The sequence below is a fragment of the Hemicordylus capensis genome, chromosome 1, assembly GCF_027244095.1.
Source record: "Hemicordylus capensis ecotype Gifberg chromosome 1, rHemCap1.1.pri, whole genome shotgun sequence".
Taxonomy (NCBI): Eukaryota; Metazoa; Chordata; class Lepidosauria; order Squamata; family Cordylidae; genus Hemicordylus; species Hemicordylus capensis.
The window spans coordinates 129,390,395-129,407,206 of NC_069657.1; the positions used below are offsets into that span (position 1 = coordinate 129,390,395).

Genomic DNA, 16,812 nt, shown 5'->3' on the forward strand with positions numbered 1-16,812 from the left:
AATGAAGAAAATTGTTATCTTCCCCGGCTGGAAAGCCGAAATCCATTCTAGATGTCTAGCTCAGAAGTTCTCGGTTTTGAATGAAAACTTAAATTCTATAGATAAGTATCCTGCTCACATGTACATGATATCTGAGATTTTATGGCTCTCAGACTGTGCCTTTCTCAGGAGGATCACAAATAATTTCACCATGAGCTGGGGATAAACAGAATTTCAACCAAGATGTGCTTTTCTACTCACATCATATTTTTGTCTCTTGATCTTCTCTAGATATTCATACTTCTCAGTTTCCAGGCTGTATAACCAATCCCACAATTCCTTGGCTTTATCTCTGTGCATTAGTGAAGAAGCAGAAAGACAGGTAAAAACATTTGGAATTTTGAACATTATGCATTCTCTGAATCTCACGTTTTATACACTAGAGTGCTACCAGATTTACCCAAATACCTCTAAAGCCATCCAGAAGATTTTGTTGAGCGGGTCATATAAACTACTAGTTCATAAAACTAGGAGTGTGGCTAGGACAATAGCAATACAGGGATGTTTGAAGAACATGATGAATAGGTGTTTACAACAATAAGAAGTTCTACAATACTTATGGCTTTCCTTTTCTAACTACATCACAGAGCTGGATTTGTTTGTCTGTCTCTGACTTTGCTTTGTACCTGAAAAACATTTAGGTCATTTTCACTCCTTCCCTCCATCCCCCGCTTGCATTTCCCATATCTGTAATTCAAATCTAAGACTAAAACCTATATTGTCTATTTAATTTAAAATTGTCTGTCTCATGATCTATCCTGCATTAACAGCATTGACCGGTGGCATATTGCAGATTTAAAAGTATTTTAAAGTTGCTTGTAAAGACAGCTTTATACTGTAATTCCAAGCAAAAATAATTAGACACAAGTTTTATTATATCAATGTCCTACCCTGTATGATCTTTCAGCTCTTTATACCCTGTGCACATCCCGCCCTCCCCCCCCCTTTACATTTCCCAGGATCTTTCTTTGCTACCCACAAAACAAACTCAGTTGAATTAGAGGGAAAGACTAGAAGAGAAAATCTAAATCCTTGAGCTGCTGATCAGACATCCTAATATGGTGATAATGAAATATTATTAATTATGAAATAGGAGTGTGTTCCTCCCCTTTTAGATACAGTGGTTGACATTCCACACAGTTCTCCATCAGCATTAGTAATGCACTGAGACTACTGTGTTTGTAAAAGGCAGTCCTGAGAGTGTTTCATAAGAGTGCTTTTGAACAGCTACTAAAATCAGTCTCTGGGCATGCTACTTCCATAGGAAACAATGGGGACTGATTTTAGAAGTTGCACAACAGCACTACTGTGTAACATCTTTGGGGGTGCCTTTCATGTATGTAGCAGCACCGGTGAATTGCTAATGCCAACAGAGGACTGTGCAGAACATCAGACACTGATTTTCAGCAGAGTCAAGCTCAGTGCTTAAATCTCCCACTGAAATGAATCAGATGTGAAAAAGCTTGTATTTGGCTGGATTGTATAATTAAGTTGACAAAATGCTGAACAGATCTATATGGCCCATATCATGTCACATTATACGGTACTAATACTTGACAGGTCGATTCTGATCCTGCATTATATGGTCCCCTGATTCTACGGACACTCTAGTTATGCTTCAGTTAATTGGATTTCTGCTACAATATGATAAGCATCCAATGTTGTCCTTTTCTGCATCCCAACAAACTGCAGTATGTTATCTTCTCAAAGTAAGGCCTTCTAAGAAATCCTACCAAAATGCCATTAGCTGGAGAAAACTCTCAAACTTGATTTTTTCCATTCCATACAACCCAGAGCAAATATCTGGTTAACAGCATTTTACCTCAGTTTGTCTTCACTAAGATGGTCAACATTTAGAGGTTTGCGCCTGTCTGCCAGGATCTTCTTCTTCAGTTCCCTAGCAGTTTGTTTCTTTCCTCTCTTCTGATCAGCCTATGAAGAAACAGTGTTTTTAGAATATCACAAGATGCATCTCTGTGGGCTTTTATGCACAGCAGGTATAAAACCACAAGTTTACAGGGAGGCTTTACTGAGAACTCGAAGTTGTCCCCCAAAACAGAAACAAATAGTGGATTTTTTAACTCCAGATATAAATCGGGTTACACTCTAATGCACAGTGAAAAACCTGAATTGTGTGTGAACTGTTCCCCAATAATTTGCAGGGACTTTGGGGTAAATCTAGCCGATATGTGAATACAAACCCTCCATTCTGGAGGAGATGTGAGTTAAAGGGCTTCAAAAGATCCGTGTGAAAAGCTTCTGTAGGAGCTCAATTCCCATTGAAGGAAGAATCACTGCGCTGTGGAAGATATTACAGAATTTGGCATACCCCAGAGCAATAGTTCTCCCCCCACCACCCAAATAATTGTAGAAAATGCTGCGCTCAGCTTCAAGGATTATCATTTCTGAAAGTATATTGAGGTAGGTTTCCAGGAAGCTTTATCATAGGTGTTTTGCTACTCTGGAATTTTTCCCACTGGGATAATATGGCTCTGCACCTTCTCTTTTCCTGTGAACTCCTCCCCCCACCCCCCAAGCACAGTAATGCTTCCAGATCAACAGTCTCCTCATTAAGAAGACTAGAATAGTTCTGTCAATAATTTCACAAAGTCCACTGTGCTACAGCTTAAGAATCCCTGCACTAACCCATTATAGGAGAATGTGAGAGAGATGTTGGAAAACACACAGGAAATTCTCTGCAACACTAACTTGAGAAAAATAAAACGCTAACTGCTTTACATTAATATTGAAGCTTCCTTGACTTTTTAGATGCTGAAGGTCTTTTTGGCTCTTGCCAATGAGGAGCTAGAGAATTCCGAGCAATGGATGAGCTAGTTCATAAGATTTTTAGGGAAATCTAACTAGGGACATTTCCTTAAGGGCAATGCCACAGTTCACTTATCATTGATCACATCCCCATTTCCTCAGCCAAGCTGTATAGTTACCTTAGCCAAATAGCTGCTGTATGTGGCACCCATGGAGGACAGAGCCTTCTTCTTCTTCATATCATCTTCAGCTCTTCTCTTGGCATCGTCCTCCTCTCTTCTTGCCTTCTCCTCCTGTGAAATGTAATAACAAAAATGCCTTGTGTCAGGTTGTGGATCATCAGCTTAGAATAAACAATCTGAAACTTGTAAGTAGTGTTTGTATACTGGAGCAAAAAAAGTTAGAAGAATTCTGCTCAGAGATACCCTACCTTAATTGATACAGCCTGCTCTTATAATACAATGGGGTATCACGAATGATAAGATGTGGACAGACTTACAGCAAGTCTGGCCTGACGCTCCTTTTCCTTCTCAGCCCGGATTCTTTGCTGGTCAGCCCTTTCAGCTCTACGCTTCTCCTGTCGATTGCACATAAGAAAAGGGGCAGCAGTGAACAGCTTCATTCTGACTTTTTAAATTAATGCTGTTGATCAGAGCCAAAGGTTTTGAATAACTCTCTTTTGAACATATGAGGGTAGAAACCACCCTGGTAAGCAATGAGCCCATACAGATACCAAAGTAACCTGAGGTGATTCTCTCTCAACCTAGGGTTATCAGTCATCCTGTCAAGTGCCAAGAAGAAGGTTACCACACAGCAGATGCAGCTGCTTGGTAAAATGGTGGTCTGTATTCATCCCAAAACACCTGCACTTAAGTTGATAAAATGTTGAAATAACATCTACTTTTTGAGGACAGATAAAATTACAAATTACAAAAATCATTTGCCTATGGGTTTTTTAGTTTATTTCTTCAAGGATGAGAAAGGTACAACATTGACCCCATCACAAAGAGGGGCAACACTGTTAAAACACCGTTGCATGGTATCCCTTCTACCATCACAAACTTGGATGAAGATTTGATTACCCTCAAAGAATTCTCTCTTCACATCATTTTTGTTGGCTGGAAGGAATAATTAACTGTGCCTATTTACATTTAACTAAGAGACCCTTAAGTAACTACAAATTATCATCTAGGAGACGACACTGCTATGAGCCCACATCACTGAGACCTACGATTCTCTCTTTGAGGGCCATCAGCTCCTCCTCTTCCTTCTTCCGTCCTTCAAAGTGGTTATCAATCAAGGCTTGAAGCTCAATCAAGTCTTTGTTCTGCCTCTTCTTTTGGATGTCCTGGAAATGAACAGGGGAAAAATTATTTCAATTTTATTATATGGATCCTTTCATTTGGTAATTTTTCCATGTCATTATTTCATCTCATGGCTCTTGATTAGGGCACTCACTAGGAAATGTCTTTAGGGTTGTTATGTAAAAATACATCTATATATATTTAACCCTTTTGGCTAAAATGATTATCTGTGTAGAGATAGAAGGGTCTATAACAGGATAAGAGTGCTGTTTATAGTGGGTAGGAGTCAGCAATACTTACATCAAAGTCCACTTTCTCACCCTCTGGAATTTTAGGGGCAGTCAACCTGTTTGTATGAGGGGTGGGGGAGAGGGGGAAAGACATATAAGTGCCACAGGTAAGCACTCTCAGAACTGGGAGTTGTGATGATACTGTTGGTAAGAGTGACTCACAAGAAAACAGAACTAAAATCAAGCTTGATTGAACACCATTTAGGAAAACTAAGTGGTATACAACATGTTAGAAGAGAGGTGTCAAACTCGAATGTGTTGAAGGACCAAACCCACTCAGGTGTAACACCCATAATTTTTTTCTGCTGAAAAATGTCATTTCACCTGAACTCAACACCTAGCCATTAATTAACTCCCAATTAGACATTAAATTGAAACAAACTTAGTTCCTGCTGCTGCAACACTGTCCTTTAGACATGACAAAGGAGCACAGCCAGCCCAATGTAAGAGTTGCTGTGCATTTGGCTGGCAATGCTTGCTTACAACATCTGAAGCAACCTAAGTAAAAACTTTATAACAGATTAAGCATTTGCTTGTGCACACTTACGTTGGTACTCTGGGCTTCTTCTCTAGATACGGAAATGCAGAGAGAGAAAAAAGGGAAGAAAAGATGGGGAAAGACAATATTAGAACAATAAGAAAACAAATCCAATCTGGTTTAAGATAAAGAACCAGGCAGGATGTCCAGTCTTATGCAAACATCCCAGCAGCACTTGGTTACGCTCCAACACTTCATAGAGACACACTTCATGGCAGACCAGTTTTACACAGAAGTAAAACAGCATAGGAAAATGAAATAAGAGCTTGCATGAAAGCTCCAACATAGCATCTGGAAGGCAGCAATATCCTATAAGATATTGAATTCTAGGTCTCAAATCCTGGATGTCTTTTCTAACCACATGCTATGTATGAATTCCAGGAATTCTGTCACACAATGCTCTCTCTCTTTTTCTCCCTTTTCATTTTTTAATATATATTTCAGCAACAAAAAGCTCAGAGCTGTTGGACCGAGTATTGTGAACACAGCCTAATTTGAGGAATGGTGAACATTCTGCCTCTGAATTTATGAGGTAATCACTTGATGAATTGATTGGAAAATGTTTATGCCACTCTCTTAGTCCAGGGCCATTTGCCTTCATAGTGATGTATTTAAGGAAAAAATATGTGTTATGGGAGACTTCTCCTTTCCCAGCCCTGCAGCTTAAAGCAAAATTTCTAAGTCTTGGCTTTTAAGTGGGAAATGTATAGCTTCCCCCTTTGGAAGGTGAGCTCAAAGTAAAATTTCAGAGGTAACAGCTGAGTAAGAGTTACCTAGAAATGTTCTAAGAACAGGTAAAAAAAATCTTTGGGAATAATTGAGTGAGTTTCATTAATTCATCCAAGGGCTGGTTCGGATGATACAGCCCCTGGCACACATGATTAGAAAGAGGGTGTGCCTAGAACACATTTGTCCTAATACCCTCTGAGTGTGTCCCTTTATAGCAGAGGCAGGGGGGCTGTTCATATGAATGGTCCCTATGCAAACACTCCAAGTACTTGTTTAAACAAGTACTTGGAGCATGTGTATATGGGCTATTTGGTCCAATCAGCCCCGGGAAACAATACTGACCAAGGTCAGCCCAGAGGCTACGCACAGAGTAGAATACCACATCTTGAAAGGGAATGAAATTATGCCACACTAACCTTATTCACATGTCATGTTCAAGACATGCACAATCTGTGTATAATGTATACATGTACAGATCTGCACACACCTAGTTATTCATACGTTATGTTCAGTGCATGTGCAGTAGTGCATTTCTTGTCTGTACCCTGCATTTGAAAAGGCCTATATCTAAGGCTGCCATATGGAAAAGAGGACAGGTCTCTAGTACTTTTAAGAGATGCACAGAAGAGGGAATTCCAGCAGGCATAGCTTAAAATGGAGAGGAAATAATCTTTTCCATATGGCAGCTGCAACTATACCTAGGTTCAGTTTTAAAGTGAATGCATGTCATTCACACAAAGACATGTACACCTGTATGCAAGTATGACATGATGTCTGAATAGGGCTACCATGACAAAGGAAAGGGTCTGTTGGTTGAAAGAGATGTCACATATGTGCATATTTGCTCCTCTCCCCCAACACTTTGGTCTACATCCCAGGTCCTTGCTTTCTGTTGATTTTCAACCTTTACACCACAGCATCACATGTGTGCATTAATCTTTTCTTATTCTTTTCTATCTTTCCTATTTGTTAGCCTTACGTCTTGAATATTTTATATGCTTTTCATTTATGCTTCCAGATTTCCTGAACTCCTTGCTTTAGGATCTCCTAAATCCAGAAGGATTTGGTCCTGATGTGTAATTGCAGCCACCATTGTCATCTCTATGGAACTCAATGATTTGCATTGCTACATGAAACTGAATGAGAGATTGTTCTCAGTGAAACTGAGTGCATTTGCACAGCCTCTGCCATTTAATGTATTCTTCAGAGAGTGTACTTTTGTAGGTGTTTATTTTTCTCATCCACGAGGCATTGAGCTTTTTCATCTGAAATGGCTTTTAAAAATATAAGAGATGAAAACAGAAATCACACCCAGTGGTCTTTCATTTCTGTTATTCACAAACACACAGGTTCCCTTCCCCTCAACCCCTTGCACTGAAGAATAACTACTATATTCCTACTTAGCCATAACACTGAAGGTTAGTAGAATATGTCACTACAGAGAAAAAGATTTTTTAAAAACAGAGGTTTTTTCATGAATTGTTTTTTCTTAGTCTGTTTCACACATTTGTCTCTAAGATTTAAGAAATCTATACCATCGGCCAAAACAATTGCATCATATGGCATCTGTTGTTTCTTTAGAATAATTCCATGAATGTGTGATTTTAAAAAATGTTAGTTTTTTATGCTGGAATAAAAGGTTTTGTTTTTGTACTTCCAGACAAGAATAAAACAATGAAAAAAGTCTGTTCTTTCTACATTCTTTTTAACTGAAGATCTTCAAGTGCATAACAAGACATAGGGTATGCACAGAGGCCAGTCCCAAAGTTAGGTTTATTTGAGGGATGGTCTTTTCTTTTTTCTCTTCAAGGAACTGGGTGAAAAAATTTGAATCATCATGGCAAAACCTTTTCTTCTAGTTCACCGTACTTTATCTAAGATTCTGTTTCTTTTGGCTTTATATACAGCATCAGTATGGTAGTGAAGCATAACCCGATAATGTCCTGACATAAGAAGGAACCTGGCCTCCAATTTGCCCTTCAGTAACAAAAAAAGCTGTAAAGAAAGCATGAGATTTCTAAAAGGAAAGGGAATGGAAGGAATCTCATGTAAGTACTGAACGTTTCTCTTCAGAATTTGAAATTTAGAAAGGATCAAACAGATCAGTAAGGGAAGTTGTTGCTCTGCAGAAGTACCTTTACTGATCTCAACTAGAAAACCTCAATTTTCTACAAGCAAACTCCACAGATGACGGGAACGAACCAGTGTTGTTAGCTTGGTTTTTACATCTGAAGGGAATTGCTACAGATATTTCTAGTGCGTGCGGGTGGGGGAGGGGGCAGGGGTGTTAGCTGGTGTTATGACAACTTGGCTTCAGGATTCAGAGGGTATTCCTACAAACATAGAGGAATGAAAGGTTTGTAGATTTGCAGTTGTGATGATCTGGCCCAGTTCCTGGTTTCACACTAAGAATTAGAAGCAGAAGGGGGAGGGGAAAAGAGTTAGAAATTAGGAGGTGTTATCTCCAAATGGCACCAAAATACCATCACAGTATTCTTCTTCTCCAGCTGCAGATAAAAGGCAAAGGAAAGAAAGAAATCCAGTCAATGGGCTACCAATATTTTCTCCTACTATTATCCCCTATCTCCCTACATATTTCTTCTTCTCCCTCTTCCCAACTTCTAGTTCCTAGAATCATTGACTCCCATACTAGCTAAATTAAGGATTGATTCAGTAAGTGAAATAGGTGACTTTAAAAAAACTGTCAGTGCCTGTCCACTAGGCAGACCTAGGTGGTCATCTAAGGCACCAATTATTGGAGGGCATGGGTGGGAAGGGTACCACCAACACCACCCCTGCCCACTGTGGTGAATAGCTGCCCTGTGCATTGCAGCTGGGCAGAGGCGCCACCAGGCACGGACCTGGGGACCTAGGTCCATGTGCCCGTTCTCCTAAAGGGCCCCATGATTTTCCTCAAGGGATATTCCCCTTTGTTTTTTCTGGAATGACTTATCCTACAGTTCTAAAATTTGGCACAGATGTAGGAAAAGTAATCAGGACTCTGTTTGTTGAATTAGGGATGCGCATGAACATGTTCAGAGGCCTTTTTATGGGCCTCCGAACAGGTTTTAACACTGGCCGGTAGGACCGTAAGGACGGGGGAGGGTGCACTTACCCCTCCCCCCACTTTCCCCCTGCTGGCACGGGAGTTCTGTAAAATCCCTCAGAGCGTCAGCCTACCTCCCTAGCGCCCCTTCCCCTCTTCGACCAGAAGTACCAGGTGCGTCCATGCACGCCACCATCACGTGCAAGCCTGTCTGGCAAGCATGCTTGCGACATGTGCACACACAAAACCGGTGTGTGCACGTGCGCCCAGTACTTCTGGCCACTTCCGTCCGAAGAGAGGAAGGGGCGGCAGGGAGGTATGCTGACGCTCCAAGGGATTTTACAGAACTCCAGAAAAGCGGGGTAAGGGTAAGTGCACCCTCCCAGGTCTCCATGTATTGATTTTGAAGTGACTTGGTCAATCTATTGATTTTTAATAGGTTTTTTAAAAAAATTAAAAGCAACAATTTCTAAGTCAGTCCTATAAGTGCCTTGTTTTATGGCAGAAAATTACAAAAACTCTTGGAACCTAACCTCCCCCCACCCCCACCCCCTGGACCATCATTCCACCCCCCCATGTGAATGGAGGTTTGTGGTGAAATGTATATATGTGGAAAGGATGCTTATTTTGCAGGGGATGCCCTAAGCTCGTTAGGTGCAGGGTCCAAAATCACCTAGCTGCACCTCTGAGTGGTGGTTGGGGCTGGGGTGGGCAATGAGGAAGGCAAATTATGCCTTTAAAAATCTTTTAGACTGCTGCCTACTGTCCCCTGCTCAGCTCCCCCACCACGCACCCTACCCCTGCTGCTTATCTGGCCAATGCACATGTGCAGTGGCCATTTGAGGAGTCAGCCCAGTTAAAACAACAACAACAACAACTTTCTCAGTCTCAGATGGACAGTGTGCATATGCATAAGTGGTGGGGTGCAGGACAAGTGCAGACTCCACACAGAGCTGGGCAGGGGTGCAGGGTGGGAGTCTTATGGATGTATAAAGGTATACTCTGCTTTCCTCTCCACCCCCCTGCCTCAATCAACATCAGCTGCCAAGTATGATGTTGTCGCCGCCACACACACACACACACACACACACACACACACACACACACACAATATTCTGTATATTATGGGATATAATTTTACCTGAATGTGAGGGTGGGGTGTGTGTACTAAAGTCATACTTTAGCTAGGAAACTGTCTGGAAGAAATGCCAGTTTCTGAAGGCCAGGCCACACAATACATTTATCACCCAAGCAATCATGACCTTCCTTGGGCATGTGCTTATTGTTGGAAATGCAGCTCCTGCTTTCTTTACTCTGATTTCCCTTTGTTAAACTGATACTCTCAGGTTTCATGCTCTCACCTGGAGAGGCAGACTTCCCTCTTCTTCCTCTCCCCTCTCCTGATGTAGTAAGCAGCTAGGCGTTAGACTTATCTCTCTAGTGTATTTCCTAAATAAACTACTTTACTTAAACCTTTAACTCCATGTCTCCAGATAATATTAATTAGCAGTGCTCTCCTTACTTGTGCACTTCTGCTGCCTGTAGGGTAGATAAACAAATCTCCCCTTCCAATCTCTAACATTTATGTGTGGACAAATTTAAAGTGTAATGTGTTTAAACTGTATGCTTTCTGGGGCAGGGACCTATTCATATGGAGAGGGGGAAACCAGAGTGTATGAATGTGCTGAGTCATCTTTCCAACAGGGAGGAATAAGGGAATATTGGCATATAACTGTGTGTCAAGACCCTGACATTTATTTGTCATGTAATATAATGTAAGTGTGCCGTCGAGTCAGTGACTCCTGGCAGCCACAGAGCCATGTGGCTTTCTTGGGAGAATACGGGGTGGGGGGCAGGTTACCATTGCCATTTCCCACACAGTATGAGATGATGCCTTTCAGCATCTTTCCTATATCACTGCTGCCCGATATAGGTGTTTCCCATAGTCTGGTTGACTTCCCATAGGTGTTTCCCATTGTCTGGGAAACATCCCAGCAGGATTTGAACTGTCAACCTCTGGTTTGCTAATTAAGTCATTTCCCCACAGTGTTAAACTAGTGTGAATAGCCCTTGGTGTATTGCACCCTAAATCAGGCACAATTTATGAGCCACCAAGCTGTATGCAGCCCATCAGCAATGTATGGTGACCCACAGGGACATGCTAAACTTCATGTGATTGTATTTGTCATGGACTACAAAAAGGAATATCAAGCACCTGGCAGGCCGCATGGCAGTTAATCTGCATTCAGCCACATAGGTCACATTTTACGCAGGTCTTTCTGAGATAACTCTTTTGCTAATGAGTTCACTATAGACTAGATAGAGACCGACAATCAAATGAAACAACCTATTTTCTGCATCCTTATCCAAGCAGAATGTAGTTCTGGAGCCAGTGGAACCAGGACTAATGATCAACTAGCATAAATCAACATAGCTTGATTGAGTTAACCAATTTCTACCTATTTTAGCAAGCAATATAATTACTCATACACATTTGGAACTACGGTGATATTCTCAAATTTTAAAATTCCTTCATATTCACCTTAGAAAATTCCATTTATGTGTTTAATCATCATCATCCTTTATTACAGTCATGGAGCAGCATCAAATTACATGTTAAAGAGTATGAGTAAATGAAAGTGGTAATAGAAGGTAGTTACATATATGATGATGAATATTAGCTTTAAAAGGACTAATAATACTAAAAATGTATGAGGATGATTACATGTTAAAAATAAGAGCACTAAAAAAGCTAAAAATACTAAAATACTAAAAATGAAAAAAGGTGTTGCTAAAAATACTAAAAATGAAAAAAGATAAAATAATACTCTTACTATTATGCTTAAAAGTCATAAAAATGCATAGAAGACATTAAAAGGGTGACATAAAATAGTAAAGTTAAAAAACATGTGGGGACATAAATATAATAAAACTGAAAAAGCCAGAATAAAAATTATAATGAGCGATAAAACCAATTAAAAAAGGAATAAAAAGGGAGGTGTAAGCAATTACAGGGTCAAATCAGGGCTAAACGGTCTCACAGCCCATCATCTGCCGATGAATGCCGATTGCAGCCGTACACTACCTGGCATCACTATAGGTAATGGCAGGCTTAAAGTCAGAGAGCAGCAGGGAACTGAAGAATTGGCTCGGATGACCTGGATACTTGCTTATCAATGGAAGGATGAGAAAGGCATGAATGCCTATATAGAATGAGCAGTATAGGAGGACGTGCTCAGTAGTTTCGATCTGCCCTGAGCCACAGGGGCATAGTCGCTCTGCAAATGCGATCCTTCTGTAGCAGCCTTCTAGCACTGCTGAGGGGAGGCCATGGCAGCGAGCCAATGTGAATGCCCTTCTGTGGTTTGGGACCTCCAGCTGGATGAGGTATGCTGCTGGAGAGGCTGAATATCTAAGTCCATCACTGATATAAAATTTTGGGACGCTGCTGAGATCAGTGTGGCGCTCAGTGTCTGTAATGTGCTGCTTGATGGTTGCTTTTGCCTGATCGTAGCCCATACTGAGCAAGATCAGGGGAGAGAGGCCCAGAGTAGCAATTTTTTGCCTCAATAGTCTGAGTCCATCTAGAGCGGTATTCATCGTGTAAGGTTATGTGTTTAATAAATCTACCTGGTTTATATGCTATGGTGTTAGGTTTATTTTATTTTTATTGTTTTTCTGTTTTAAATGTAAGCCACTTTGAAGGCTTTTACGATGGAAAAGCTGCCTAACAATACATATGCATAACTAACTATGCACAACTACATACTTATGCATAACTAACTGAACTGGGATCCAAAGAACTGGTATGCACAGTATAAACCACAGGGCATTGTGCCATATAACAAGCTGCTTTTAAATAGTCCCCTCAGTTTCAAAATCTATTTGAAAAACAAGACAAGGAAGGGTGTTCTTCAAGACTCAAAGCCTCTGAGATGGACTGAACTAGTGAGCAAGATTATCTGGATGCCAGCCCTCATGCTGTAGGTTTTCTAGTATATATCAAATATCATTTGGCAATCAGCTGTTTTAGTAGAATCTTTCACACTCACTAATGCACACTCTCTCCTTTTTCCCTTTCCACTTCATGATCCTTGTGGCCCTCTGAAACATTACTATCCATTAAGACATAAGACAAAGTCACCCTCTGAAAATAAGAGCAACTTTTTAGGCATGATATTCTCTAATATCAAAGCAGCCAGAACTCCATTGCACAAAATTAGACCCACTTACTCTCTTCAGTTTAAACTTCTAAGACCTCCTTTTTATATTGTAGACATTTAATCTCTGTTTCATTGGTGCACTTTTTCCTTGTCTTCATCCAAAACATTCTAAAAAAACCTGCTAAGAAAAGTAGTAATTCCCATTCCCCATGTTCCCCAGTCCTTCCTCACGACATGCAGCCTGAAACATGTTTAGACACTACTCACATAGCCCTAGAGGAGAAAAGGAAGAAACATTTCCTTCAGCAGAGATCACATACCTTCTTCATGGACTTCTTCTAGAAGTGTCACGGTAGAAACAAGCAGTGATGGGAAGCGGAAGATAAAGGAAAAAGAATATGTATGTAAACACATTTGAGCCTACTGGATTCTACAAGGAATGGTTGAAGATAAATAGAAAAATGCTGGTTAAAAAAAAAAAAGAATAGTGAACTGTAGGCCCCTGGAGATGCTCTGGGGATGTGAAGGGGGAAAAACAGCATCATATTAATGTATTGTGAGTGTGGAACATTCAGGGAAAACACACTGTAAGTGATAGTTTGTTAATAGTACTTGCTGATCTTGTTTCTTCTCTTCCAATATCCCATTCACACACACGTATACTCTGTGCACACATCAGAGCTAAGATAAGAATTTGGAAGTCATGTCACATACCTGGCTCATGAACTTCATCAGGTGAGAAGTGTCATGGAACAAGATGTAACGAACAGCAAGAGAATGAAAATAAGAGGAACATATTATTACAAGGTCTTTGAACTCTTCTTTGAGAGTCCGGAAGATGGGGAAGTGAAGAGAGAGTAGTGGGGCCTAACAATAGTCAAAGGTGGAAAAATGAATAGTACTTGGGACATGTAAAAAGCAGCCAAATGGTAAACAATGAAGGTGACTGGCTATTAGCAGGTAAACACAGGGATGTAGATTAATGATATGTGATTTGTGAACCACATATCAATATAGCATAAATCAAGAAGAATTCATCATCATGTTTTAAAAGATTTATCTTGGCTGTAATGATGCACATGATTGCACTTATGGTTTAAAGCAAGTGGTTCTGAAAAAAAAAATGCAAGTATTTGTTGTATTGTGTTCACCTAGAGTGCAGCAGCACCAAAGACCTTGCAAAGGACCATCTCCAAGGAACCAAGAACCTCAGAAATGAATACACTTCTTTCTGTTTCTTTTTCCCTGGGCAAATGGTCTATTGTATACTTCATATACAGTATAAAATGTGCATCAGCATGCATTTCTGTTGTTTTTTAATATAAATTTGCACTGCATGTTTTAATACTTGAAATAAGGAGGGGGGACCGTTGCTCACAGAACTGATGGTTAATTTCAGGGTAGCTATGGCATCATTTTAACATTTTAGTACCCAGGCATGCAAGAATATGAGTAAGCCCAAAATGCTATTGTCATCTAGCAATTATTCCATTTATTTATTCTAACAACAAGAATAAATTTGATTTGTAATGTTGTGATATTCTTTCCAAATCAGTGGCCCAAATTTCAGTCCAAAAGATGGAAACCTGATTGGCAGGAAATATCTGGCAGTGGATCCGTCTGTGCTTAGGCAGAATGAAGCTATAAATGTCGACATTTCATATATACAACGCTATTCTATCCTTTTACAATGGTTTGCATTTTCATTCATGGATTTAGTCATTTTTCTATGCAATGTTACTAAAGTCATTGCTGACATCCAGACTAAGTTACTCAATAGTATTACTCAGGAGTTACTCTATAGGACTATTTAATTTCAATAGGATTTCTGTCAAGTAAACCCCTGCTAACTTGGCAAAGAGGCACCTTTTAATGTGATGATTCTCTTTTATTTAGCAGGGGGAGAGTAACTGGCCCTATCCACCCCCAGAACAGCATCTGCTGGTGTCTATCTTATGTTTCTTTTTTGATTGTGAGCCCTTTGGGGACAGGGATCCATCTTATTTATTTATTATTTCTCTGTGTAAACCGTCCTGAGACATTTTTGGAAGGGTGGTATAGAAATTGGAATGAATGAATGAATAAACAAAAATAAATAAGTAACTTAGTCAGGATATCAGCCACTCTCACTCAGTCATTGAAACTGCTTTTCAGAATTTCCTTAGTCTCTGGCCTCTTCATGCATTCCATTGAACATGTGCAAAGAAGACAAGGGATCCTGCCCACTGTCCTTGCTCCTGCCCCATACGTGTGCTCAGCATGTTGTGAGAGAGCACGTGTGTGTGATGCTGAATGCACATAGAGGGTAGAGGAGCAAGCATCCTTGCAGTCAGCAAATGCGATCCCTCTTCCCACTCTTCATGTGCTCATTGAACTGTATGAAGAGGGTTCAGGTTCTCTCCTCTATTCTGCACTCTGCTCCCACTGGCTGACTTATTTAAGAAAACTCTGTGGCTGGATCCCAACTACCAATGTGGAGGAGCAGCGTGCAAACCACCTCTACTGTGTTTAGTAATGCAGTGTCACACTGTGAACACAGGAGAACAATTTTCATTGATACCCGCCCCTTACTCTGGAGGCGCTTCCTGTGACCCAGAAGTAGGGTCCCTAAGCGTTGCATAGCCCTTTGGGACCTATGTCTGGGTTGCAGGGAGTGCTACAGGGGAAGGAGGGTCGGTAAAAATTGCCCCTCTGTGCACACAGCAGGGCACTGCTTTACTAAACTTTGTGGAGGCATTTTATACACTTCACCTCTGCATCGTTAGTAGGAATGTTAGCCAGTGCCATCTCCTTCTGTATTTTGGATACTTCTCTATGGCAGATGTTTCACATTCCCCAAATACTTACATGTAAAGGATGTTAAACTGCATTCTTTTTCAAATCAAGAATGTTATATCATGTATTAAAATCAAGCAAGAGTTAAGAGTTATTTTTTGTTATCTCCTGTTGCCTTACTCCACCTTTGAATTCCTGGGCACACTTCCCCTTAAGACTATCAGAGGAATTCAGAAGTCATGTCACATACCTGGTTCATGAACTTCATGAGGTGGGAAGTGTCAATAGGGGAAAAGGAAGACAAGACAAATAAGAAATACAGGATGGTTACAACCTTAAACTTTCAAAAGTCAAGGTTGAAAGAACTATGCAGTTTATAAATAGGTTAAAAGAGAATGCAAATTAATGTTCAAAATAAAAGGAGGAGGCAGACATTAAATGATAAGAGAGAAAGCATGCATATGTGAAGAAGGTAAAGAAACATGCAAATGAATGTGGTATACTGTGTAAAATATGATGACTAGTGTCACTGATTTTTAAATGAGGAGAGAGACATCTTGAGCAGAATTCATACTAGTGTTGTGCTAGCAAAATGCCATTTCACTACTGTAAGAACATTGCTTAAGGATGTTGTGTGAAGAAACTAACCTCTGTTCCAGAGTAGCAGCTCCAAATGGGCAGCTGAGCAAGCAGAGCTACTACCAGCTTCCCCACTGGCACACACCAGCAGTAGTGCTACTTGCACAACTGCCCATTCACAGCATCACTGGGACTGCTTTAGGAGTCCACAGCAGCCCTGACAGGGCACAGCAGCTCCATAACACTGTGCATCCTCTCAGTGGCCATCTTTTTCAGTGGCTGTTGTTGGTGTCTCTGTTCTGTCTTTTTGTGTTTAGATTGTAAGTCCCTTTGAGACAGGGAACCATTATTTTATTTATTTACTTACTAGTAAAACAGGTTGCAGTTTTCCTGGATTTTCTGGGACATTAAAGAATGGGGGGGGGCGTTATAGTCTTGGTGAGGTCTGGAACCTGCCTCAGAAAACAGCAGGTTTCTATCTTTTGTGGTTTGGTCTGGGAATTTCATGTCAGTTAGCGAGTGACTCAGTGAGGGCTTGCAATCTGCAAGCATATTAACGTCTTAGCTCTCTGAATCAAGTATT

The 16,812-nt window shown here is 40.5% G+C and overlaps 1 protein-coding gene and 1 long non-coding RNA gene across 21 annotated transcripts in view; one reads left to right on the plus strand and one right to left on the minus strand.

Moving 5' to 3' along the window:
* TNNT3 (troponin T3, fast skeletal type) overlaps nucleotides 1-16,812 on the minus strand; it is a 55,989-nt gene that overhangs the window by 11,781 nt on the left and 27,396 nt on the right. For 4 of the 20 annotated variants that reach the window (XM_053253920.1, XM_053253954.1, XM_053253947.1 and 1 more), the window contains 9 exons: nucleotides 13,590-13,601; nucleotides 13,196-13,213; nucleotides 4,947-4,968; nucleotides 4,410-4,455; nucleotides 4,037-4,153; nucleotides 3,305-3,382; nucleotides 2,985-3,098; nucleotides 1,862-1,971; nucleotides 241-331 (listed from right to left, as the gene is read on the minus strand). In XM_053253920.1, the coding sequence (XP_053109895.1) occupies nucleotides 241-331; nucleotides 1,862-1,971; nucleotides 2,985-3,098; nucleotides 3,305-3,382; nucleotides 4,037-4,153; nucleotides 4,410-4,455; nucleotides 4,947-4,968; nucleotides 13,196-13,213; nucleotides 13,590-13,601 (608 nt within the window). Of the gene's footprint in view, nucleotides 1-240; nucleotides 332-1,861; nucleotides 1,972-2,984; nucleotides 3,099-3,304; nucleotides 3,383-4,036; nucleotides 4,154-4,409; nucleotides 4,456-4,946; nucleotides 4,969-8,149; nucleotides 8,174-13,195; nucleotides 13,214-13,589; nucleotides 13,602-15,900; nucleotides 15,913-16,812 lie in introns of all 20 variants that reach the window. The other 16 variants (XM_053253938.1, XM_053254001.1, XM_053253990.1 and 13 more) reach the window with 6 other exon arrangements.
* Nucleotides 256-7,331, plus strand: LOC128326714 (uncharacterized). Its single transcript, XR_008308216.1, has 3 exons — nucleotides 256-361; nucleotides 5,382-5,469; nucleotides 6,685-7,331. It is a non-coding gene; the product is annotated as an uncharacterized LOC128326714 (long non-coding RNA).